Here is a 25,179-nt window from a genome sequence, read left to right on the forward strand (position 1 = left end):
CAGCCCACCCCCCTCCAGCCAGGCCCCGCCACCTGCCGCCCAGTCATTTTCTGACTCCCTCCGGCCTAGCCCGTCAGGTCTTGGGCTCATTCGCGTGTCCCAGAGCTTTCCGAGGAGCGCGCGGAGCCCCCTCCCGGCCGGGCGGTAAGAAGGCGGAGGGGCAAGGGTCTCAGGAGGGTCCGGGGACCGCGGGCCGGTGGCCTCGGCAGGGCTCTCAGCGCGGGGCTGGGGTCCGCGANAGGAATCTCAGCCTCTCCCTCAGTGGGGCGAGGGCAGGTGGGGCGCCGGGCCCTTCGGCGCGCGCCCGTTTCCAGGGCTGACTGCGGTGCGCATGCGCCGCCCGGCGGGAGCGACCGCCCTTCCTCGGGTACCGGGTGGGGGGTGGAGCAGCTCTGAGGAACCTTCGCGGCGGAAGTTCGCCCGAACTGTAGGGAGCGGGAGGGGACGTGCTGCAGTGGTACCTTCGGCGCTGCACGGGGGCTGGGCGGGCAGCCTGCACAGTCCTCTCAGGGCGACGCGCTGACTCTCGAACTTGAGGCGTTGCCAGGCCTCAGAGTACCTGCACCGCATCGGCTTAAACTTGATGTGACAGGAGAAGCCAAAGATGGTTTAGGTTTGGTTCCGACTGAATGTCCCCGAAGCCCTTTACCGTATCATAGGGACCTGTTGTGATGCAAACCTCATAGCCAGGGACTTAGGAAGGAAACTGAAGAATCTAGAGACTTTGCTTTTGCTGGACTTTATTAATTTGTTTAAAGGACTTAACTGCTTTTGCTTTTTGCTTTTTTCGCTTCCCTGAGAAGTAGTGGACTGAAGAGCAATGAAACATTGACGGAACACATGGTTTTTAAAACCCTTCCAAAATAATTGCTAAGATAAATCACAGTTTAAATGAGAGCAGTCTGGGGATATTAAACTTTGTTAAAATAAGTTACTTTCAAATAAAAGTTGTGCCAAATGTCCAAAGACCAATCCTAGGGCCTCTCGCAAACCCTGTTACGCTTTCTGTATCTATCAGAGGTAAGCAGAATAGTTTATTTTTAAACAACCCGTAATTTGGTTTTTCCACCAGTTTCGATCATCTCTTCCTACCACGTTTGACCTGAAACTGCATAGATTTATTGCCTCACTGAACACAGAATTTAGGTTAGAATCAGAAATTTTCATTTTACGAAATAAAAGCTAACATCACTATTAAACGGATGACCGTGGCCATTTTCGATGGATTGTAAATAAATTGTGACCTTCCTCGTCTTCCACCTCCATCCGGAGGTCACCATCTCCTTGCGAAGGAGATGCAACCTTCCAGCCCCCCTCTCTCATTCTACCAGAGAGTGTCCATAATACTCTACACCTGGCTGTATTATTTCATTTACTATATTGTTTTATAATAATCTTTGTCTATTTTTCCACTTCCTCCCTCTTTCCCTACACTAAAATTTTGGACAAGTGGATTGTCTTAATGTTTGTTTTGTTTTCTTTGTTTTATTCCCGGTACTTTGCATAGAGCCCGGCACATAAGAACATGGTAAGTGCCTGTTGAGGACTTAAGTGAATTAAGGACCCAGAGTGCCTGAAGCCTGAAAAGTTACTTTGTAGCATCCCTGAGACCTTTTCCACTTGGAAGAATAGTAGGCTCCACAAGAATTTATGTGGAGACAAGGCGCCCCAGGCTTTAGACTATTTCTAGCAGATGAGTGCACCCAACTCTACTCTGAAGCGGTAGATTTTCAATCTGCTAAAAGTCTTTTGACTTTCTGGGTAGCTAAGGCCTGTAAGGAAGAGAACCACAGATCTAAATCTTCTTGTCTTGTTAGCATTCCCATTTCTCATAGTCCATTAAGAAGTTGACATTGCAGTTGTCGAATCAGGCGCTTCTGATTCTGTTTCCCCAACGCCTGTTTATTTATGACTAAAGTGATGAAATTGCGTTCTGGGTCCTGCAGAGACGAGAACTGATCCAGGATTTGTGCCACGTGAAAAGGCAAGCAGTCATGCCTGCCAACCTTGTTGCGTTGGCTGGGTTTTAACCTTGTTTCTGATGAGGTTTGAGGGTGATGGTGGGTTTCAGGGCCGATGGCCAAGAAAGGATTCTTGAAGACCTTTGGTGCAAAAAGGTGATTTTATTAAAGCACGGGGACAGGACCCAGGGGCAAGCAGCTGCCCTGGGGTTGTGAAGAATGACTGGTTAAGTACTATGGGCTTGGGGAAGGTAAAGTCCAAAGGCAAGTTTCCAAGGAGACTTTCATATGCTAAAGACTCACAGATCACCAGAGGCCTTACTATTGTCAGGCTAAGGTTGTTTTTCCCTCTAGCAAAGAATTAACATTAAGACAGTAAGGAGTTCCTGGAGAAGTTTTACTCTGCCTGCCTCTAGTGTTTGTCAGTGGGCTGAAGCATATTAGGAAATTCAGGGGTTTTTTAAATGCCATTTCCTTCTTGCCTTTGTTCCCCACATCGCTGTGGAGGGAGGGTGATGTTGGGGCTCCGGGAAACTGAGTCTGTAGGTTTCTGGAGATCAGGCTCTTGATAAGATTGCCTTGCAATTTACAGAGATTATTTGTTAAGTGAGGAATGCTTAATTTGTTACGTGAGGATACTGAGGAATGCCACACAAATCCCACCGGGGGCTCTGTGCGTGGTAACGCTTGCTTATCCTTCGCCCTCAGCCTGCCTTATGCTCCCTCATCATTTCCAGTTAGAACTGTTTTTTTTTTTCCTTTAATCTCAAGAAGTGGGTAAATCATACAGAAAACAAAGAACTAGTTAAAACAAAATTTAAAATTATTTGATTTTTCGCATACAATTGAGTACATAGAGATCTTTCCCTAAGTTTGTGTTAAAGAAATCTTCTTTAAACATTTTTATTGTTTTATTTTTGAGACAGAGAGAAAGCTTGAGTGGGGAGGGGCAGAGAGAGAGGGAGACACAGAATCTGAAACAGGCTCCAGGCTCCGAGCTGTCAGCACAGAGCCCAGCGCAGGGTTGGAACCCACATACGGTGAGATCATGACCTGAGCCAAAGTCGGCTGCTTAACCGATTGAGCCACCCAGTCGCCCCAAAGAAATATTTTTAATGAATTAAAGCTTGAAAGCTTCCTGACAGATACCTTGGCCCTATAAAATCATGACATTAGGGCTCCCTAAACCTCAGAATCCCAAAGACTTATTAAAACACACTGCTGGGCCCCACCCAGTTTCTGATTCTCCTGGTCTGGGGTGGGGCCTGATAATTTGCATTTATAACAAATTCCCAGAGATGTTCTCCCAGCTTTGAGAACCACTGCCCTAAAGGTTGTTTCCTGTTTCTTTTTCTTCTCTTCTTTAATCCCTACCCTTCCAGAGCCTAGTGTTCATCCCATCAAGATCAAGTTGTCAAAGCTTACGGAAACACTTAAAAACACTCCTGGGACTCTCAAGGGGAAACCACACATTTCCTATCCTGTCTGGTTAAAGAGAACCAGAACAAATACTTTTTAAATTTTTCCAATGATTTAAATAGGAAACAATCACTTTAGAATAATTTGCCAGATGTTGCTAATCCTTTATGTATATTATTTGTCACAAAAATCCTGATGCAAGTAGCCCCTACTTTTATACAAAATATACTCATTAAAACATGTACAAAAGTCTGATATGGGATTCCATATCCAGAGAGCTAAAAAATAATTACAGTATTCTAGATTACACTTCACCTTTTAGAAACAGTCTGTAATGAGTATTTCCAGCATTTTATGTGTCTCTTAACATTTTTTCTTAAATACACAGTACAGATAACTTTAGTGAGCATCAGATAAAGGACAGATGATGATATCTGTATTTATTGTTTCATTTGTATTAAATGTGTTAGTCTTTATTGCTAGCATTAGAAATGTAATTCTTGGGGCACCTGGGTGGCAGTCAGTTAAATGTCTGACTTTTGCTCAGGTCATGATGTCAGGGTTCATGAGTTTGAGCCTCACATCCGGCTCTGTGCTGACAGCTCAGAGCCTGGAGCCTGCTTCAGATCCTGTGTCTCCCTCTCTCTACCCTTCCCCGCTCTCTCTGTCAAAAATAAATAAACATTAAAAAATTAAAAAGAAAAAAAGGAAATATAATTCTTTCCTTTTGATAAAATAAAGACAAATTTCAGCAAAATACTTACTGAATCAACATTTCTACAATAAAGTTTCTGACTAAACCACTTCTGTCTTGTAGACCGTGTTAGCTTAAAGTATTCTCTCAGTTAATGAAAATTTTTAAATTTTAAGTTAAAGAGCAATTTGGGGTGACAGTACATATATACAGGTGTTTCTGCTGTAAGGATATGTACACATCCCTGGAAATCCTGACATTATGTAGGATAATACACTAAAATAACCGGGTTTATGAAGAAAAAACACATACCACTCAAAATGAGACGTGGAAGTCTCCAGTGTTTTCATCCGCAGTAGCAGCTTTCCGGAGAGGATACTTGAAGCCACTAAACATAAGCTTAAATCAAAGGAAGGAACTACTGGGGAATTTTCAGGTTTTGTTAAGCTCTTTACATATAGCTCAAACCATGGTAATTGTAGAAAGAGTACCTCTGATTGCTCTAAACCATTAACATGCAGGGGAAAACCTGCACAGGGTGTAACATATTTCCCTTATTCACCCATTGCACATAAGCGAGTTCACGTTAAAAAAACTTTTTTTGTAGCAGAGCAAACAGCTCTTGCACCATCTGTTGTACTAGATGAGGAAACAGACCCAGGAGTGTGAAATAACTTGCCCCTGCTCACGCAGCTAGTCAGTGCCAGAATGAAGATTTGAATACAGATCTCGATAGAACAGCCTCCCTTTGCTAACCATTGTGCGGCATGCCTTATCTGACGGTGTCATGTTAACTTAAGCATCTTTACCTTGCACTGGCTTAGACCAATACAATCCTATAGAAATATAATATGAGCCACAGATGTAATTTTACATTTTCTAGTAAATTGGAAAAGAAAAATCATGTTTTACCTCTAAAAAAGGCCCCAAAAAAGTAATTTTAAGAAATTTTTTCAATATCTAATCAGTGTAAAAATACTAAAGAGATACTTTGCATTCTCTTTGTGCTAAATCTTTAAAACCCAGTGCATACTTTACACTTAAAACACATTTCAATTCAGAGTAGTCATATGTGGCTAGTAGCTACCACAGGACTAGATTCGAAATCTTTTTACTCTACCCATGTGAACCTTTTAAGGAAATTGCCTACTCACCAAAAAAGTAGGCAGAAAGCACTAACTCTTAACCTGTAAAAGTCCAACATTTTTTTTAATTCTCTCTAAATCTAGAAACCATGATTTGATGTTCATATTTGTATTTAGGAACATGTTAATTTCTTTGAGGGAATCCATTGTCCCATTTCTACATAGTAATGTCCTTTATTAGCCATTACTCAGTAGTAAATTTACCATATGATTACAGAGTGGACAGTGAATGTAAATTTTTCTGTACAACTGAAAACCAGTACTTTAAGTACAAAAACCTTTTTTGGCCTTGATTATTTTTGACAGAATGCTTCTAAAACATGTTACATAGATTCTCTGCACAAACAAAAAAATTCTCTGTATAACATACTTTTTGTTCCATGTTTGAAAATCATTAAGGATACATTCTGTAATTTTTGCAGTTTTGCTGTTGGTTGATTCTTTGGAGATTAATTCCAAGCTGACTCTGAAGTTATGAAACTGCTTTCTGTGATAAATGAGCTACTTTTCCTAGGAAATGTTATTCATAAATGTTTAGTGTAACTTGGCTCTCTGCCTCTAAAACTCTTTTTGAATCAAATTGGAAACAGCTAGTCTTTCCTAAATTCGTTTCAGATTTTTTAATCATCTTTATGGTGTGCTTTAACTTTCAAACTCCAAACCATTGACTTCAAATCAGTTACCATAACAGTTTCTTTTGAGTGTTGTGTTTTAGTGTCTTGCTTTTGAAAATGTGTAGTAGAGCATGTCCTCTGGATCACCTACATTATTCGTTGCAGACATTTGGGTTTTATGAACTTCTGAGATACTGCTGCCAAAGACGAAACAGGTTGCACGGTTGTGTTGGAAACCCAGGTGCTTTGCAGTGTTCAGAGATTCTGGCTTGTCCAGGGTGCTTATACATCATTTTATGCTGAATGATGGGTGTTGGTTAGAACACGGTTATGTATTTCATGTTTCCCATCTATATTCTTAGATGATCATAAGCCTCTCAGGTATTTTTCCTCATTTCTCACCCACACTTGTAGCTAATTTATTAGTTAACCTTTGCCGTTAAATGGCATAAATTTTCTCATAGTATAAAAAATTAGCTCTAGCTGGCTTAGTCGCCAGAGCATGTGACGCTTGATCTCATGGTTATAAGTTCAAGCCCCACGTTGGGTGTTATAAGTTCAAGCCCCACGTTGGGTGTAAAGATTACTAAAAAAATAAGTAAATAAACAAAATAATAATAATATAGGGGCACCTGGGTAGCTTAGTCAATTAAGTGTCCGACTTCGGCTCAGCTCATGATCTCATGGTCCAGGAGTTCAAGCCCCACGTCAGGCTCTGTGCTGCCACCCCAGAGCCTGGAGCTGCTTCAGATTCTGGGTCTCCCCCTCTCTGCCCGTCCCATTCTCATGCTCTGTCTCTATCAATAAATAAACATTAAAAAAATTTAATAATAATATAAAAATGAATTCATTATGTGTGAATGTGGTGAGCTGGTTCTTTTTTTTTTTTTTAATGTTTTATTTATTTCTGAGAGAGAGAGAGACAGCGTGAGCAGGGGAGGGTCAGAGAGAGAGAGTCACAGAATCTGAAGCAGGCTCCAGGCTCTGAGCTAGCTGTCAGCACAGAGCCTGACACGGGGCTCGAACCCATGAACCGCGAGATCCTGACCTGAGCCGAAGTCGGACGCCTAACCGACTGAGCCACCCAGGCGCCCCGAGCTGGTTCTTCTTGAGCTAAATTGGGACTACAGTCCAGGACTGTCTTTGGACAGATATTCCAGGGTTGGGGTCCTGTCTTAAATACTGAGTGAACAACACTCTTTCCTGCTATACTCATTTTCTTCATTTAATTTGAATGCTAAAAGCAATGATTTTTTAAAAATTTAAGAATGTACACCACATGTTCATTGTAAGTAAACTAGGAAATTAAAAAAAAAAATTAAAGCACTTAATATCTTACTACCTAGAGATAGCCAGTTACAGATTGCATATGTATATCCTTCTGGTCTTTGAGCCTCGTATCTGTGCCATCTTAACTAAGATTGGATTATTCTGGTTACTTCTTGAGGAAATTTTGTGAGAGTTCAGTCCATCACAAATTGCATTGAACTTTTAGATAGTCCAAGTGGTTCTTTTTCCTTATTGCAACTCCATTTGATCTCAAAAATCTTCAAAATGGTAGGAGTATCTCCTGTATCTGTGTATTCATCTCAAACAAAATATAAAGGTAAATGGTTAAGTAAAATCATCTTTTTAAACATTCAAATGAATACCTCTAACACATCCTGCATCCCAGAGACTCCTGCCCACCAGTCAGACATAAAGTAAAATATCCATTGTTGTTTGAATATGTAAATCTTTAAAGGTAATTCTTGTTTGTCTTTGAAATACATATTTCTGTCATTTTATTGATGACAGATATGTTTTATTATGTTACCTTGGTTCAGGTATATTAACTAGTTATGAAAATATTTTTTAAGCAATACTTAATGCTCAAGATTTGATGGAATAGGATGTTAGCCATGTAGTGGTTTGTTTGAGAGAATAATGCTGCTCAACAGATTTCCTAAAGAATGGAAAAATGGGGAGTAAGAAAGCTAGGAGCTTGATAATAGGGAGAAAAAGAACTTTTACTTGGTGATTGTTGGCTGAATAATAGGGCATTTGAAGACTTATTAAGGAACTGCTCATATGATTTTTTTTTCCTCCTAGGATTTTTTTTAAATCACTATGTCAGTTGACATGGAAACCATACTGTAGTTTAACATCTTCCTAAAATCTAAATTGTTGGAAAAGTTCATGTGATTAAAGTCTTTTCCTTGTATCTGCTTAACTTTTTTAAAGCAGATATTTTTAAAAAATACACTTTTTTAGAGCAGTTTTAGGTTCACAGCAAAATTGAGCAAAGGGAAGAGTTNCCTGCGTGGTGCATTTGTTACAATTTGAACCTGCAGTGACACATCATTACCACCCAAAGTCCACAGCTTACATTAGGGTTCACTCTTGGTGTTGTACATTCCATGGGTTTTGACGGAAGTATAATGACATGTATTTGCCATGGTAGTACAGAGAGTTGTTTCACTCTGCTAAACATCCTCTCCCTCCAATCCCTGGCAACCACTGAACTTTTTACTGTCTCCAGAGTTTTTGCCTTTTCCGGAATGTCATATGGTTAGATCATACTGTATATAATCTTTGTAGATTGGCTTCTGTCACTTAACTTTAAGTTTCTTCCACATCTTTTCATGGTTTGATAGCTCATTTCTTTTTCTTTTATAAACTTTAAAAAAATTTATATTGAATTTATGTAAACTAAAAAAAGGACAGCTCACCCATTCCTCCTCCTGCCCTGACCCCCCCCCTCCTTTGCAGCCACCAATCTGTTCTCTGTATCTATCAGCTAATGGGTTTTTCTGTTTTTACCTTTTTTAGATCCCACACACAGACAGATCATACAGTATTTGTCTTTCTGTGTCTGACTTATTTCACTTTACATATTGTCTCTGAAGTCCATCCATGTTGTTGCATATGGCAAGATTTCATTCTTCTTTATGGCTGAATAATATCTTCCTGGGTGTGTGTGTGTGTGTGTGTGTGTACCACAATTTCTTTGTCTGTTCATTCAACCTATGGACACTTGGGTTGTATCCATATCTTGGCTGTTGTAAATGATACTTTAGTAAATACAGAAGTGCATATATCTTTTTTAATTAGTGTTCTTATTTTCTTTGAATAACCAGTAAGATAATTACTACATCATATGGTAATTCTATTTTTCATTTTTTGAGGAAACTCCATACTGTTTTCTATAGTGATTGCACCAATTTCCATTCCAACCATGTACAAGGTTTCCTTTTCTTCACATCCTCACCAGCCATTGTGATTTCTATTCTAATTCACATACTAACAGATGTGAGATGATATCAGATTGTGGTTTTGATTTGCATTTCCCTGATAATTAGGTTGAGCGTCATTTCAATATCAGTGTGTGTTGGTCATCAGTGTGTCTTCTTTAGAAAATGTCTATTCAGATTTTTAAATCAGATTTTGCAACTGAGTTGAGTTCTTTATATATTTTGATATTGGCCCCTTATCAGATATATGCTTTACAATTATTTTCTCCCTTTTCATTTTGTTGATGCTTTCCTTTTAGTTTGATATTTTCTTGTTTATTTTTGCTTTGGTTGCTTTTGCTTTTTGTGTCATATTCAAAAATATCATTGTCAAGGAGCTGACCACTTTTGTTTTCTTCTAGGAGTTTTATGCTTTTAGGTCTTATTTTCACGTCATTAATCCATTTTGAATTAATTTTTGTGTATGGTATAAGACAAAGGTCCAATTTCATTCTTTTGTATATGCCTGTCCAGTTTTCCCAGCATCATTTCTTGAAGAGAATGTCCTTTCCCCATGGTATAGTCTTGCCTCCTTTGTCATAAATTAATTAACCATATATGCATGGGTTTATTTTGGGACCCTCTGTTCTGTCCCGTCCATCTATATGTTTGTTTTTATGTCAGTATACTGTTTTAATTACTATAGCTTTGGAAGCTTCTTCCATGTCTTTTCATAGCCTGATGGCTCTTTTCTTTTTAGTGCTGAATAATAATCCATTGTCCTGATGTACCACAGTTTATCCATTCACCTACTGAAGAACGTCTTGGTTCCTCCCAAATTTGGGCAATTATGAATAAGACTTCTTTAAACATCTGTGTGCTGGTTTCTTTCTTTCTTTCTTTCTTCCTTTCTTTCTTTCTTTCTTTCTTTCTTTTTTTTTTTAATTTTAGTTAACATACAGTACAATATTGGTTTCCAGAATAGAATTCAGTGATTCATCACCCACATACAACACCCAGTTCTCATCACAAGTGCCCTCCGTAATACCCATCACCCATTCAGTCCATCTCCCACCCACCTCTCTCCATCAACACTCAGTTTGTTCTCCATCATTAAGAGTCTCTTGTGGTTTGTTTCCCTTTCTCCTCCTTTTCTTCCTCCATCCCATATGTTTATCTGTTTTGTTTCTCTCTTTTTTTTTTGTCTGTTTCTTAAATTCCACCTGACTGAAATCATGTGATATTTGTCTTTCTCTGATTGATTTCCTCCACCTATGTGGTTGCAGATGGCAAGATCTCATTCTTTCTGATGACGGAGTAATATTCCTTTGTTTGTGTGTAGGTACCACATCGTCTTTATCCATTCATCACTTGATGGACATTTGGGCTCTCTCCATAGTTTGGCTATTTTTAATAATGCTACTATAAAACATCAGGTGCATGTACCCCTTTGAATCTGTATTTTTGTATCTTTTGGGTAAATATCTAATAGTATGATTGCTGGATCATAGGGTTGTTCTATTTTTAACTTCGAGGAACCTCTAATATCCATAAAACAACTTACTAGAGTTTTGATTGGGATTGCACTGAATCTGTTGATTTAACCTATTCTCCTATAGCTCAAGTTGGAAAGTACTGACATCTTGACAATATTGAGTCTTCCTATCCATGTACGTGGGACGTCTGTTTATTTAATTCTTCTTTGATTTTATCATCAGTTTTATAGTTTTACTCATATAGATCTTGTACATATTTTGTTAGTTTATAGGTAAGCATTTCATTTTGGGAGTGGGATGTTAATGTAAGTGGTAATCTTTTAATATCAAATTCCATTTGTTCATTACTTGTATCTGCTTAACTTTTTAGGTGATTAATGGATGGCTGGGAATTGATGTATATATATACATTCAGAAATGTTTTGCCACCTGAGACCTGTGAGAAGGTAAGCTGTGTGGTCCAATCTGTAAAGAGTGTGGGTAGGGAAATCTGTTACGCATTTGGATAATTTTAATTTACTGTTATTTTTCAAATTCTAAAATTGTGTTTTGAAGGAGGGGTTAAACAAAAAAAAAAAAAAAAGAAGGAAAGTTCATATGAACATCCAGATCCTCCAAAAGTTCATTCAGGGCAGAAGCAAAAAAAAAAAAAATCCTATGTTTCAGAGTAGTTCAGTGTGAAAATTTTAAGAGAAAAAAAGATAAAGATTGTCCTTAGCATAGTTTTTGATGTGTTGCCCTCAAGTCTATGCTATCATATGGAAAACCACTTTAAATTGTATAGTAAGGTCATTTGATTACTGTATTTGCTATTAATGATATATAATCTAAATCCTACTTCAAAAAAGGATTTGGGGCACCTGGGTGGCTCAGTCAGTTAAGTGTCCAACTTCAGCTCAGGTCATGATCTCACGATTCGTGGATTCGAGCCCCAGGTCAGACTCTCTGCTGAATGCTTGCTCAGAGCCTGGAGCATGCTTTGGATTCTCTGTCTCCTTCTCTCTCTGCCCCTCCCTGCTCACTCTCTGTCTTACTCCCTCTCTCAAAAATAAATAAATGTTAAAAAAAATTTTTTTAAAGATTTAAGGAGTTCAATTATACAAATTTAATTGACATTTTATAATAGACTTAAATAGTATAATTGAAAGAGATCAGAAGCCCTATAGGGAAAAAGAAAATTATATTAAAAAGTAGAACTGACTAGGGGCCCCTGGGTATCTCAGTTGGTTAAGCATCCAACTTCAGCTCAGGTCATGATCTCGTAGTCCTTGAGTTCGAGTCCCACGTTGGGCTCCGTGCTGACAGCTCAGAACCTGGAGCCTGTTTCGGATTCTGTGTCTCCCTCTCTCTCTGCTCCTCCCCTGCGCTCGCTCTCTCTGTCTCTCTCTCTGTCTCTCTCTGTTTCTCTCTCTCAAAATAATAAACATTTTAAAAAATTTAAAAGATTAAAAACAATAATGCTTGTGCCAGACCCTGGCTGTGGCGGCCATAAGATACCACTGAGCTCCCTGGGCCCTCCAGGTCCACCAAAGGATTCGCCCCAGAGCCACACTTCCCGGGCTGTCCGTGACCAGGCAGAGCAGGACTTTGTATTCCTGGCCTGCCTGACCTTCCTGGAGCCGTGCTGCAGCCTGCCCTCCTGCCCTGCCCTGCCCACCCCCACAGGTGTCAGACCCGAATCGTGGTCTGAAAGTTCTCCCTACCCTCTCCTCCCGTTGCCCGTACTTCTCCTGCGCATCTAAGCGTGTCTTGGCTTCCGCTTTTTAGCAGATGCCAGCTAACATTCCTAACAACAGCAAGTATTCATGTAAAACGTGTTTACAGTGCACGATAGTGAGGAGGACGGGTGTGGGTGGAGGAAGAGAACAAACAGAAACGTCGCTTACGCTATGGTCTTCCAAGTATGCTGGGCACGCAGTTTCCGAGTTTAGATTGGGGCGCCTGGGTGGCTTAGTCGGTTAAGCGTCCGACTTTCGCTTAGGTCATGATCTCGCGGTTCGTGGGTTCGAGCCCCGCGTCGGGCTCTGTGCTGACTGCCAGCTCAGAGCCTGGAGCCTGTTTCAGTCTGTGACTCCCTCTCTCTCTGACCCTCCCCTGCTCGCGCTGTCTCTCTCTGTCTCTCTCCTAGAAATAAATAAAACATTAAAAAAATTTAAAAAAAACACAAATTCATCAATGTGTTTTTAAAAAAAAAAAGTTTAGAAGAAGGACTGTTTATAGCGAGGGTGCTAACGGGAAGTATCTGGGGGAAATGGGCGTCTTGCCTTCTAACACGTAGTACTCACACAGTAATCGTCTTGTGAGTGAGTACTGTGTGGGGAGATGGAACTAAGCACAGAGAGTGTGTGTCGGGTGTAGAAACCATGCAGAAGAAAGGGAAGGAGAAAGGTCACTGAGGGCTGACCTGAGGGTGTCTGAAGGAGTGGTAGGAGGTCACGTTGGAAAGACAGATTGGAAGGGTTACAGAGGACTTGCGGTACGAGACTAGGATTGGAGTTGATTCAGCAGCAGTTGAAACACCAGCAAAAGTGGGGAATCCGGTGGTAGTGGGATGTCAGGAAAACGGACCTGTGTGCGCCGTGGTAGGGGTAAGACTGGGAGGCAGGCGGGCTGTGAAGGTGTGCCGTCCAGCCGGGGGGTGACAGATGGGGACGGAGAGAGTGGGAGGAAGGAGTGGCTCTCAGGGACACTGTAAAGTGAGAAGAAATAACTGACTCCCAGACCACCCAAAAGCAGGGTGGGTGTGGGAACTGCTGGGCAGAGCTGCAGCTGTGGGTTTGCGCTTGGGCAGCACTGAGAGCAGTGGTTCCCCAGTGACAGAAATAAGACAGTCCTGGATTCAGCTGCTTCCTTGAGTTCTGTATCCAGGCTGAGATTAGAAGGAAAACAGAGACCTCTACTCCTTTTTTTAGGCACAAAATTTGACAGGCCGATAGGATAGCTAAGTGCCTGTCAAACACTTGGAAATGAGAACTGAAGTGGGGGATAAGCGAAGCCGTCACTAATGTTTACTTACGCTGCCTCACTCTGAGGACCCGGGTACCTGCTTTACTGTTTCCTTTATTGTTCAGGCCCCTGTCGTAGCCCTTCCTACCCAAGCCTACATATACTGACGTTGTAAAAGGGTCAAATACGTGCAAAAAACAAAACCAGACCAAAGGTAATCTGAAAATATGTTGGTGGTCTCCAGATTGTTACAAAAAATCTCCGTAAATGATCCTGTAATCTCTCATTTTAAAAACATAAGGGGCGCCTGGGTGGCTTAGTCGGTTAAACGTCCGACTTTCGCTTAGGTCATGATCTCGCGGTTCGTGGGTTCCAGCCCCGCGTCGGGCTCTGTGCTAACTGCCAGCTCAGAGCCTGGAGCCTATTTCAGAGTCTGTGTCTCGCTCTCTCTCTGACCCTCCCCTGCTCACTCTGTCTCTGTCTCTCTGTCTCTCTCTCTCTCTCTCCTAGAAATAAATACAAATATTTTTTAAAAAAACATAAACCGGGGTGCCTGGGTGTCTCAGTCAGTTAAGCGTCCGACTTCAGCTCAGGTCATGATCTCATGGTTTGTGGGTTCAAGCCCCACGTCTAGCTCTGTGCTGACAACTAGCTCAGAGCCTGGAGCCTGTTCGGATTCTATGTCTCCCTCTCTTTCTGCCCCTCCCCTGTTCACGCTGTCTCTCTCTCTCTCTCTCTCTCAGAAATAAATAAAACATTTTTTTTAAAATGTTTAAAAAAAATATAAAACCTTTGCATAGATTCAGTCATGTATGAGATCCACTCATGCTCAACTATGTATGAAGTAATGCATTAAGACAAAAATGCGCCTAATAATTTAGATTCCTTTATAGACCTGTTATAGAATGGAAAAGGGAAAATTATATAACATTCAAAAATAGATGTTATGGGATTTCTTCCCCAAAACTGCAAATAATTTCATTTGTATTTAAAACTGCACTTAAAAAAACACTCCTAGGTGAGTTAGGCCAGAATCTAAGAATGAGAATGTTAAGCTCTCCACCTAGAGTAATTTTAGCATGCTAGCAATGAGGAAGTGAACTAAGGGACATCATGTATCACTTTTTAAGCATTATAATTTTCAAAATGTTTTTCACTATAAAGATTGTATTATTGAATATTGAGATTTTTTTTGATGTGAAGAAAAAAATGTTATAGAAAATTGTCATCATGTGTAGTAATGACATTTAGTATTTCAAAATAGGCTTTGAGAGAACATTTTATTATTATTAATTAATATTTTTCATTTGCACCAGATTTAAAATCACTGTTTTTAGAAGCCACATGGTACTCGCTGCTTGTTAAAACTTTAATATATTTCTTCTTCTTATTATTATTATTCTTTATTTTTTAATTTCTTTTTAATTGAAGTATAATTGACACACAGTTTCCTTAGTTTCAGGTGTACATCATGATTCAGTATTTTTATACATTAGTTAAGTGATCTCCATGGTAAACATAGTTATCATCTGTCAACGTGCAAAGTTGTTATGATATTATTGACTGTATTCCCTATGCTATATATTATATCCCCACAACCTATTTATTTCACACCTGGACATTTGCTTGTTAAAACTTTTATGTATTTCAGAAAACCACAGTTTTGGTTACTATCTTGTTTCTATGATATTTTCCATATATAATAGTGTTAATGTTATTGTCACTTTATGCACTGGGGATCTGTGTGTTTGTGTCAGCGCCTTGGTAACTAATAAATCGGAATCTTTTTAAAGGTTATGTCTAGAGAAGAGATTTCCACACTGGTTGCTCTACTCAAGAGCTTTATCGGGAGCTGAAGCGGTCAATGCCTTGAGGCCATTCTATTTTGCAGTACATCCAGATTTCTTTGGACAACACCCCAGAGAGAGGGTAAACATTCGTTTATTTATTTAACCTTTAGTCCACATTTCAGTTTATTAATTTTTGACACAATGTAATACAGAGTTCTATAAATTTGGATTGTTTTGTCATGGTGATAAAGTCAGTGTTTTGAATTAACTTGAAATATATATACTGAAAATTGAAAATATAGCTGTTGGTTTTTTATGAAATCTGAGGGAATGGAAAATATAATATATATACATTGGCTTCTGCCCCCAGTTCCCGGCACAAAGCTCTGAAAACCCTTGTAAATTCCTCAGCGGTAGTAGCACCACAAGCATCTTTTGTTCTGATGACGTGACCTTGGGTGGCCCCTGGAGGGGGGCTGGTCCCCAGAAAGACCAAGGCATGATTAGAAGCTTGGAATTTTCAGCCCCAAACCTCACCCTCCAGAGCAGAGAGAAGGGCTGGAAATAGAGTTAAAAACTGATCATGCCTATCTAAGGAAGCCTCCATCAGATTCTAGTAGTATGGGGTACAGACAGCTTCCAGGTGGGTAAACAAATTGATAGAACCTAAGGAGCGGGGCTGCTGCAAACAGCTGGTTGGTCAGAAGCACAGGCAATAACAGGTGCGACTGGCATCTGACGTATGTGTAGGGGTGGAGGGAGAGGACAGTCTTGTGGGACTGAACCCTTAACCTGCGGGACCTGATGCTGTCTCTGGATGAATAATGTCACAATCGAGTTAAATTGTAGGGCACCCAGCTGGGTGTCACAGAGAATTACTTATTGTGGAGAAAAGCTTCCATCCATCTGGTGACCAGAAGTGTCAGAATTGAAGTGTTTTGTGTGAATGATAAAGGAGACACACAGGAGCTAGACTGTTTTTCCCTTATATGAAAGCTGTGATTTTTAATGAAGGCTATAAAGCTATCATGGAAACTCTATACACTATTAGTAATGTTTTCTGACCAGTTTTTAGAGTAAAATTGAGTGTTAGAAAATATCAGTCTTCTATGGTCCATCCTTTTGTTAAGGATAGTTACGGGGGTGGGGGGTGCCTGGGTGGCTCAGTTGAGCATCCAACTCTTGATTTTGGCTCAGGTCATGATCTCAGGGTCGCAGGATTGAGCCCTGTGTTGGGCTTCTCACTGAGCATGGAACCTGGTAAAGATTCTCTCTCTCCTTCTGCCCCTCTCCCTGCTCACACTCTCTCTCAAATAAATTTTTTAAAAAATTTTTTAATAAAAACTAAAATGTAAAACAAAAAAAAAGGATGGTTACAAGGAAAGTTTTTTTAGTCCCCTAAATGATTTTCCTTCCTGTTGCATGCCACTGATTCAGATCCCTACAGCTTCACTCATTGTATGTTGCAGGAATGTAAACTGATAAAGGGGCGCCTGGGTGGCTTAGTGGGTTAAGCGTCCGACTTTCGCTTAGGTCATGATCTCGCGGTTCGTGGGTTCGAGCCCCGCGTCGGGCTCTGTGCTGACTGCCAGCTCAGAGCCTGGAGCCTGTTTCAGTCTGTGACTCCCTCTCTCTGACCCTCCCCTGTTCACGCTGTCTCTCTCTCTCTCTCCTAGAAATAAATAAAACATAAAAAAAAAAAAAAAAGGAATGTGAACTGATATGAAAAGTAACTTACAATAAACTTAGTGAGGAGGATTACTATTTTTTAACCTTAGATAGGAATTATTTCATTGGTTCTGCTTATCTTCCTTAACATTAATACCTGGTTTAACATGAAAAGGAATTTAAAACTCTTGAAAATCTAGAACATTATTATATAATTTTTTTCTACTTGTGGAAAAAACTAATTTTGCTTCTTTGCTCTAGGAAAATATTCTGCTTGTGATATTTGATACCTATGTTGGCTACTCAAGGTCAGACCCTTTCTAAGTAATTAGTAAAATGAATCAAGTGAAAAATAGTCATTACCTTGGGGATGCTAATTACTTCAAGTTTTTAAACCCAGCACGTATGGAAAAATTAAGCCTAGTAGTTGGTGGATGTTTTCCCTCCTCTACTGTAGCAGGACCCTCGCACAGAGAGTCATGACACTGAGGCTTTTCTTTCCAGGAAGCAACTTTATTCCTGCCAGCACCACTGAGTTGGGTTCATACCCAAAGAACTGAGTCCTGGATGCCATGTGATGTAGTTTTTTATTTATTTATTTATTTATTTTTACTTCTTTGTCTCTCATATAGTAACACACAAACATGCAGTCTGATTAAGTGCTCTCATGTTAAGGTCATGGAGGATATTGTCACATACATGTATAGTCAGGTTGCCTTGAGGTTTTTTTTTTTCCTTTCCTAAGGGAGGGGACCCACCCATACTATGAATGTACCTTTTCTTTTCATTGAAACTTCTGTGTGCTCTAAAAGGTGAACTCCGGCAGGCTTAGGTTGCTAAACTCTGCCCATTCCAAAGAAATGCCTGGCTTTGGTCTTGGCCCTTGGCTGCCTCCTAGGAGATATGCTCTGAGCCCTTAGAATATCCTGCCTGCTGGGAATCTTTCGTATGCGTGTGGTCTAGGGCCGTGCTAGTTATTCTGTGCTAAAAATGGGCTTTATGTCGAATGCCTGTTTTCGTAAGTCCAAGGCCCTCTGGGTGTGCTGGAGACTTTTTGAATAGCTAAAGTCAGTGACACGCACTACCTGCCTGTATGACTGAACCCAGTAAAATGCAAGACACCAAAGCTTGGCTGAGCCTCTTCAGTTGGCAACACTTCTCATGCATTGTCACATACTGTCGCTGGGGAGTTAACACTAGCTGTACAAATCCACCAGGAGAAGACAGCTGGAGCTTTGAACTTGGTCTCTCCTGGACTCCACCATATATGCCTTTCCCCTTTTCTGAGTTTAATCTGTATCCTTTTGCTGTAATAAACCATAACCATAAGTATAACAGTTTCTCTTTTTTTCTTTTAATGTTTATTTTTTGAGAGAGAGAGCACACGCATGTGAGCCACAGAGAGGAAGAGAGAGAGAATCCCAAGCAGGTTCCATGCTTGTCAGCTCAGAGCCCAGCACAGGGCTTGATCTCACAAACCATGAGATCATGGTCTGAGCTAAAATCAAGAGTTGGATGATTTACTGGCTGAGCCACCTGGGTGCCCCAAGCGGCTTTTCTGACTTCTATAAATCAAACCTGAGAGTGGTCATGGGTAGCTCCAACATAGTATTCCTGAAATGTGATTGTTTGGTAAATTAATATAGCTGACCCTTGAACAATGCAGGGGTTGGGGCAGCAACTCCCTGCATATTCGAAAATCTGTATATAACTTTTGACTCCCCAAAAACTTAACTACTGATAACCTACTGTTGACCAGATGTCTTACCAATAATATAAACAATTAACACATATTTTACATGTTATGTGTATTATATACTAAATTCTTAAAAATAAGCTAGAGATTATGGAAACCAACTTGACAATAAACTATTTAAAAAAATAAGCTAGAGAAAAGAAAATGTTATTAAATCATGAGGAAGAGGGGTGCCTGGGTGGCTCAGTCAGTTGCACTGAGACTGCAGAGGCCACTTCAGATCCACCGTCTCCCTTTCTCTCTGTCCCTCCCCCTCTTCTGCCCTCTCTCAAAAATACATATTTTTTAAAAAAGGAAATTATAAGAGAAAATACATTTACAGTACTGTATTTATCAAAAAAAAAAGTCCACCCATAAGTGAGCCTCTGCAGCTCAAATCCGTGTGGTTCAAGAGTCAACCATATTTTCGTTTACTCTTTCACTTGTATTTGAGTCCCTCCCCTGTGCCAGGCCTAAGATCCCAGGTTTTTACTGCGGCTCGGTCACATAGATGCGGCGTGTCCTTTCCTTTCTTGTTGAAGCTTCTCCTTTCATGAGATTCTCCCAGGCAGCCACCCCGCTTCCTTCCCAGCACTCTCTTCCGTGCCCTGCCGTAGTGCTTCTGCGTGTGACCCCATCCCTCACATATTAAACAACTAGCACCAAGAGGCAGTTCACCCTTGCTGGCACCACACATGCAGTCTGATCTCCTCTGCTCTTGTGCAGGACACCCTGTCCCTTTTCTAGGGAAGCCATCTAGTCAGCAGCAGGCCAGGGTCTCAAAGTGAAGCAGTTATTGTTAATCCTCTTCATTTTATTTTTTTTTAATGTTTTATTTGTTTCTGAGATACAGAGAGAGACTGCATGAGCAGGGAAAGGTCAGAGAGAGAGGGAGACATGGAATCAGAAGCAGGCTCCAGGCTCTGAGCTGTCAGCACAGAGCCCGACGTGGGGCTCAAACCCACGAGCCGTGAGATCATGACCTGAGCCTAAGTCCGCCCAACCAACTGAGCCACCCAGGCGCCCCAATCCTCTTCATTTTAACTCCATTTTAAAACCTACAAAACATTTCTAGGTTTCAGAAAGCAAAACTAAATTCAAAGCGTACTCAGAAGTCTCACTCCTGTGCCCTGTTTCCTTTATCTCATTCCTATTAACTTCCTGTAGACCACCATTTTTCTTAGTTTCTGGGTTGTTCTGCCTGTTTCTTTTTGGCAAAAATAAAAACTTGTAGCAAAACATGATTATGAAGATTTAGTCTTAGCAGGAAATGTACCTTAGCCCACTGGACTGCCACAGCTAAGAACAGCATATTATAATAAAATTAAACAGACAGAGAGGGGTGCCTGGGTGGCTCAGTTAGTTAGGTGTCTGACTCTTGATTTCGGCTCAGGTCATGATCTCACAGTTCATGAGTTTGAGCCCCCCATCGGGCTCTGTACTGACAGCATGGAACCTACTTGGGATTCTTTCTTCCCTCCCCTCTCTCTGCCCCTCCCCTGCTCACAAGCTCTCTCTCTCAAAAAAAAAAAAAAAAAATCAAACAAAAATAAACCATTCCTAATTTCAGAATTGACAATGCATCTGAGAAGAAACCTATAGTGATAAGAAGCATGGTTAGTATTTATGCCATTCTGTAGAGCTGTTCCTTCACAAAAGGATGTTTCTGTTTTCACTTAATATCCTTGGAAATAATTCCATGTCAGTTCCTAGACTTCTATACCACATTCTTTCTCTCCCTTCTTTTTAGCTGTATAGTAGTACTCTATTGAATGAATGTACTAAAATGCAACCAATCTCCTCCAGGTGGTCATCTTAAGAGCCCTTTACAGAGAGAAATAACTTGAAAATATTTTCTCTCAAGTAGCTTATTTATATATAAATTGCTCTGTGGGGGGGGGGGTTTGTGATATTTTTAAGTTTCTTAATTTTCATGTAATTGGATTGATCAGTCCTGTATCAGCTTGAGACTTAGTCATAGTTAGGCTTTTTCCACACCAATGATATAAAGGAATTCGCTTATGCAATTACTTTTTTTTCACATTTTAGCCGTAAGGAGTCTGTCTGTTACATGTTACGAGGTGTGGATCCAGTTTTATTCTTCACCAAAGAGCTATGAAATCCCAACATTTTTAACACTAAATTATTTAATACTAATTATATAATACCCTCAATAATGTGTTTAAAGGTCAGGATTAATTGTTTCCTTATTCTATTTTGTGTGTAAATGCCCGTTTGTTTTTTTTTTCCAGGAAGTCAATGAAAATTCTCTTAAGAGATTAAGTGTCTACTTGGAAAACCTTCAGAAACCAGGCTTCAAGTCTTTGAAACCAACTCAGCTTACATTTTATGTGAGAGAAACAGAGCAGAACGCCTCTGAAGGCCAGGAGCCCTTTAGCACATCCGGTATGTTTTCTCATTTCTAGTGTTACCCTTGTGAGCTTCGTGATAAATCTGTTCATTAAATGTGCTGTTGCCAGAATACCTTTGGATTGAAGCCTTGGTCTTAAAAATAATACTAATAATAATATTTCATTGATTGTTTTCCTAGAATTAAGATTCTATTCCTGGCTAACTGTGTTTGAACAAGCCATTTTTGTGTTTAAACTTTTTTGTATGTAAAACTGAAATGTTCCTATTTGTCCACTTCCTTTTTTTTTTTTAATTTTTAAATGTATTTTTTTTTGAGAGAGAGAGAAAGAACACAAGAGGGGGAGGGACACAGAGAGAGGAAGACAGAGAATCTAAAGCAGGCTCCACACTGTCAGCACAAAGCCCACTGTGGGGCTTGAACCCCTGAATCATGAGATCATGACCTGAGCCAAAGTCAGATACTCAACTGAGCCACCCAGGTGCCCCCTTAAAAAAAATTTTTTGGGGTGCTCCTGGGTGGCTTAGTCGGTTAGGCATTTGACTTCAGCTCAGGTCATGATCTCTGTGAGTTCAAGTCTCTGTCCTGAGAGCTCAGAACCTGGAGCCTGCTTCAGATTCCGTGTCTTCCCCTCCCCTGCTCATGCTCTGTCTCTGTCTCTAAATAATAAATAAAAATATTTAAATTTTTTTTTTAATTTTCTAATCTTTTCGTCCACTTCCTATTTCAGTGTTGTTTTAAGTGTTAAACGTGTCTATAACAATTTACATTTTTTAAAGTACAGCCTATAATCCCTTATTTTGTCCTCAAAGTACTCTGAAGTAGGTGGTATTTGCTCAAATAAATTGGTACTGTGTAGGATTTTGCCAGAACTGTGGAGACGGAATATGGATCTTGAACTTAGGCCTTTCAACTCCAGCTTTAGGCTCTTTTTACTTATTTTTTTAAGTGTTATTTATTTATTTTGAAAGAGAGAGCAAGAAGGGGAGGGGCAGAGAGAGGGAGAAAGAGCAAGAATCCCAAGCCAACTCCACGCCGTCAGCATAAGCCTGATGCAGGGCTTGGTCTTTGGAACCAAAAGATCATGACCTGAACTGAAATCAACAAACTGAGCCACACAGGTGCCCTTTGGGTCTTTAAATCAGTCTTAATACACAGCCTTCTTTTAATCCTTTGTTGCTGTTTTAGTCCAGATACAGAAATACTTTAAGGGCAAGTACAGATCTGTATTTTCTCTAAATATAGATCGTTTTGGTGATCCTTGAGGAAATAACTTTATTTTTAGAGTGAACTTTAAAATAATTGTAAGGTTTACCGGGACCTTTCTATGAGTTAAGGTTAAAACAATTAGAAAATGCACTATAATTTTTTTTGAAACAAACTATTATAAAGATCAAGATGTCATCATTTTTGGGACCTAGAGTCTCTTTCTTGGTCTGCCAGTGACTAGCTGTGTGACCTCTAGTTCCTCATGACTAAAATGAAAGAGGTGAAGTACTGTGTGTAAGTACTGCAGCATTCGCAGGGAACACACCCGCCGTTTACCTAGGGCTCACAAGGCCCTCGGGCTCCTGCATGGAGTGAGGAGGAAAGTGTAAAGCAGGATCTTCATGCTGAAAAGCCACTTCCTACCCAGTCTCTCCAGGAGTGAACATTTGATCTTGTATTTTCTCTTTGTTTTCTTACTCTCTTCATGTTTGAATGTTGGAGATCAGAATCCGAAATTCCTTGTCTCTCCATCTACCTCTGATTTGGGAGTTTTACTTTAAAAAAGACATTATTCGGGGTGCCTGGGTGGCTTAGTGGTTAAGCGTCCGACTTTCACTTAGGTCATGATCTCGCGGTTCGTAGGTTCGAGCCCTGCGTCGGGCTCTGTGCTGACTGCCAGCTCAGAGCCTGGAGCCTGTTTCAGTCTGTGACTCCCTCTCTCTCTGACCCTCCCCTGCTCACGCTGTCTCTCTCTCTCTCCTAGAAATAAATAAAAAAAAAAACATTAAAAAAAAAAAAAAAGACATTATTCTTCATTATCCAGAGATAAAAAGTCAACTCAGTCCTATTGTGAAAGCACAGCCCTACCGAAGAACGCTGTTAATGATAATAGTAGTAATAGCAGTAATTATGTTTATCACTCTAAATGACACATTTCCGTTTGCAGTTGTAAGTAATCATTATAAACGTGCTGTTCTCAGTCAGCTGAAATACATTCTTTGATAGTGCAAAACCAAGTATTCATAAATCCTCTTTATAGATACACAGTCAGGATTAGGCTAGGAATTGAAAAACCTCATACTTCTGCATAGTTATCTACTTAGAGTTTATGATTTCCCCATGACAGATAGAATTTGTAAAGGCAGATTAAGCCCTTTACAGTTTTTAAAACAATATTATCACCATTCAGTTTTTATTTGTCTGGGTTTGGGCGAGTTGGGCTCATTTTGAAGTCATTGCTGCTTTCACTACAACCATTAACTGGGTTTATCTTGAATGTTCACCTCACATGGAGTTAAAGAATGAACCAGGTCTACATGGTGCCTGGGTGGCTCAATTGGTTGAGTGCCAACTTTGGCTCAGGTCATGATCTCATGGTTCGTGAGTTCGAGCCCCACGTCGGGCTCTGTGCTGACAACTCGGAGCCTGGAACCTGACTTCAGACTCTGTGTCTCCGTCTCTCTCTGCCCATCCCCCACTTATGCTCTGTCTCTCAAAAATAAAAATTTTAAAAAGAATGAACCACATCTGTTTGTTAGAGAAGAAGCAAACAGAGAGCAAACTCAGAAACTTGGGAAGTTTCACACAGCAAATTAGGGACAGAGGTGGTACTAGAACTAGTGCCTCCTCATTCTTAGTCTGATGTTGTGATTTATATTTTACATTATCTATTCCTCTAAAAATTTTGTTAGTAATTATTTTTGCCTCTACCTTTATGACGGAGTCTGGAAATCTGACAAGTATTTAAAAGATTTTGATGTTTTTAACCTTTTTATCTAATTATAAAATTAAAATCATTGATAATTAAGGTAACAAGGTAAACTGTTTACTATTGATTTTCAGTACTGAAATTAAAGGCCTGAATCATTTCTTTAGCTCTGCATCTTTTTCGTGGCCTATGAGGAAATAAAACTTCATTAAAGCAAGAGGAAGAGTTACTAGGAGCTTTCTGTGAGTTAATGCTAAAACAAGTAAGGGGTGCCTGAGGGGCTCAGTGGCCAAATGTCCAACTCTAGATTTCGGCTCAGGTTATGTTCTCAAAGTTGGTGAGATCAAGCCCTGCATTGGCATCAGGCTCTGCACTGACAGCCTGATCCTGCTTGGGATTCTTTCTCCGTTTTTCCTTTCCCTCTTTCTTTCCGTCTCTCTCTCTCTCTCTCAAAAGAAATACTTTTGAGAAAAATAAACTTTTATAAAGTTTTCTCTTTTGAGAAAAATAAACTTTTATAAAAAAGCTAAAACAAGTCAGCGGTGACTAAGTAGCAACAAAAGTCCTCTGCTTTTTTTTTTTTTTTTTAATGTTTATTTTTGAGAGAGAGAGAGACAGTCTGAGCAGGGGAAGGGGTAGAAAGAGAGGGAGACACAGACTCTGAAGCAGGCTGCAGACTGAGCTGTCAGCACAGAGCCCAGTGTGGGGCTCGAACCTACAAACCATGAGATCGTGGCCTGAGCTGAAGTCAGACGCTTAACCGACTGAGCCACTCAGGCACCCCAGGAAATACTAGATACAAATAGCTAACAAACATTAAAATGTATAGCTTCTGTAGTCCAAACTAAACTAATTATGTGCTGTTTTCAGATTAAAGCATATGTGCAGTCTGATATAGGCATTCCTCACTATAGCAGCCCTTACATTGCAATAAATAATTGATGGGACTGATAAGATAGAAACTGAGATTTATTCCTGACAAGTCTTCTGAGGATCTGTTCCTTGACTGAGCTCTTCCTTCCCTCAGATGCAGGAATTAAGGACTTTATTCTTTACTAACGAGAACAACTCTCCTGCCAGTATTTCTCACTTTACATTCAAATGATTGAACTAAAAACTTCTTAGTTTGCATGTCCTGGGTTCCTTAAGTCTGTGTGTCAAGAAAAGCATGTATCTCTGAGAATGACTAAAACTCTAGTATCTGCCATCAG

The 25,179-nt window shown here is 40.2% G+C and overlaps 1 protein-coding gene across 2 annotated transcripts in view; it reads left to right on the forward strand.

Annotated features, from left to right (window-relative positions):
- The first annotated feature begins 16 nt into the window (after positions 1–16).
- TCAIM (T cell activation inhibitor, mitochondrial) overlaps positions 17–25,179 on the forward strand; it is a 50,881-nt gene continuing 25,718 nt past the window's right edge. Inside the window, exons 1-4 of one of the 2 annotated variants that reach the window (XM_077754303.1) lie at positions 17–144; positions 10,912–10,987; positions 15,281–15,416; positions 20,933–21,086. In XM_077754303.1, the coding sequence (XP_077610429.1) occupies positions 10,959–10,987; positions 15,281–15,416; positions 20,933–21,086 (319 nt within the window). In that variant the 5' untranslated portion in view covers positions 17–144; positions 10,912–10,958. The remainder of the gene's footprint in view (positions 145–10,911; positions 10,988–15,280; positions 15,417–20,932; positions 21,087–25,179) is intronic. The other variant, XM_077754301.1, reaches the window with a different exon arrangement.

The sequence above is a fragment of the Crocuta crocuta genome, unplaced genomic scaffold (genome assembly GCF_008692635.1).
Source record: "Crocuta crocuta isolate KB4526 unplaced genomic scaffold, BGI_CrCroc_1.0 scaffold70, whole genome shotgun sequence".
Classification (NCBI taxonomy): Eukaryota; Metazoa; Chordata; class Mammalia; order Carnivora; family Hyaenidae; genus Crocuta; species Crocuta crocuta.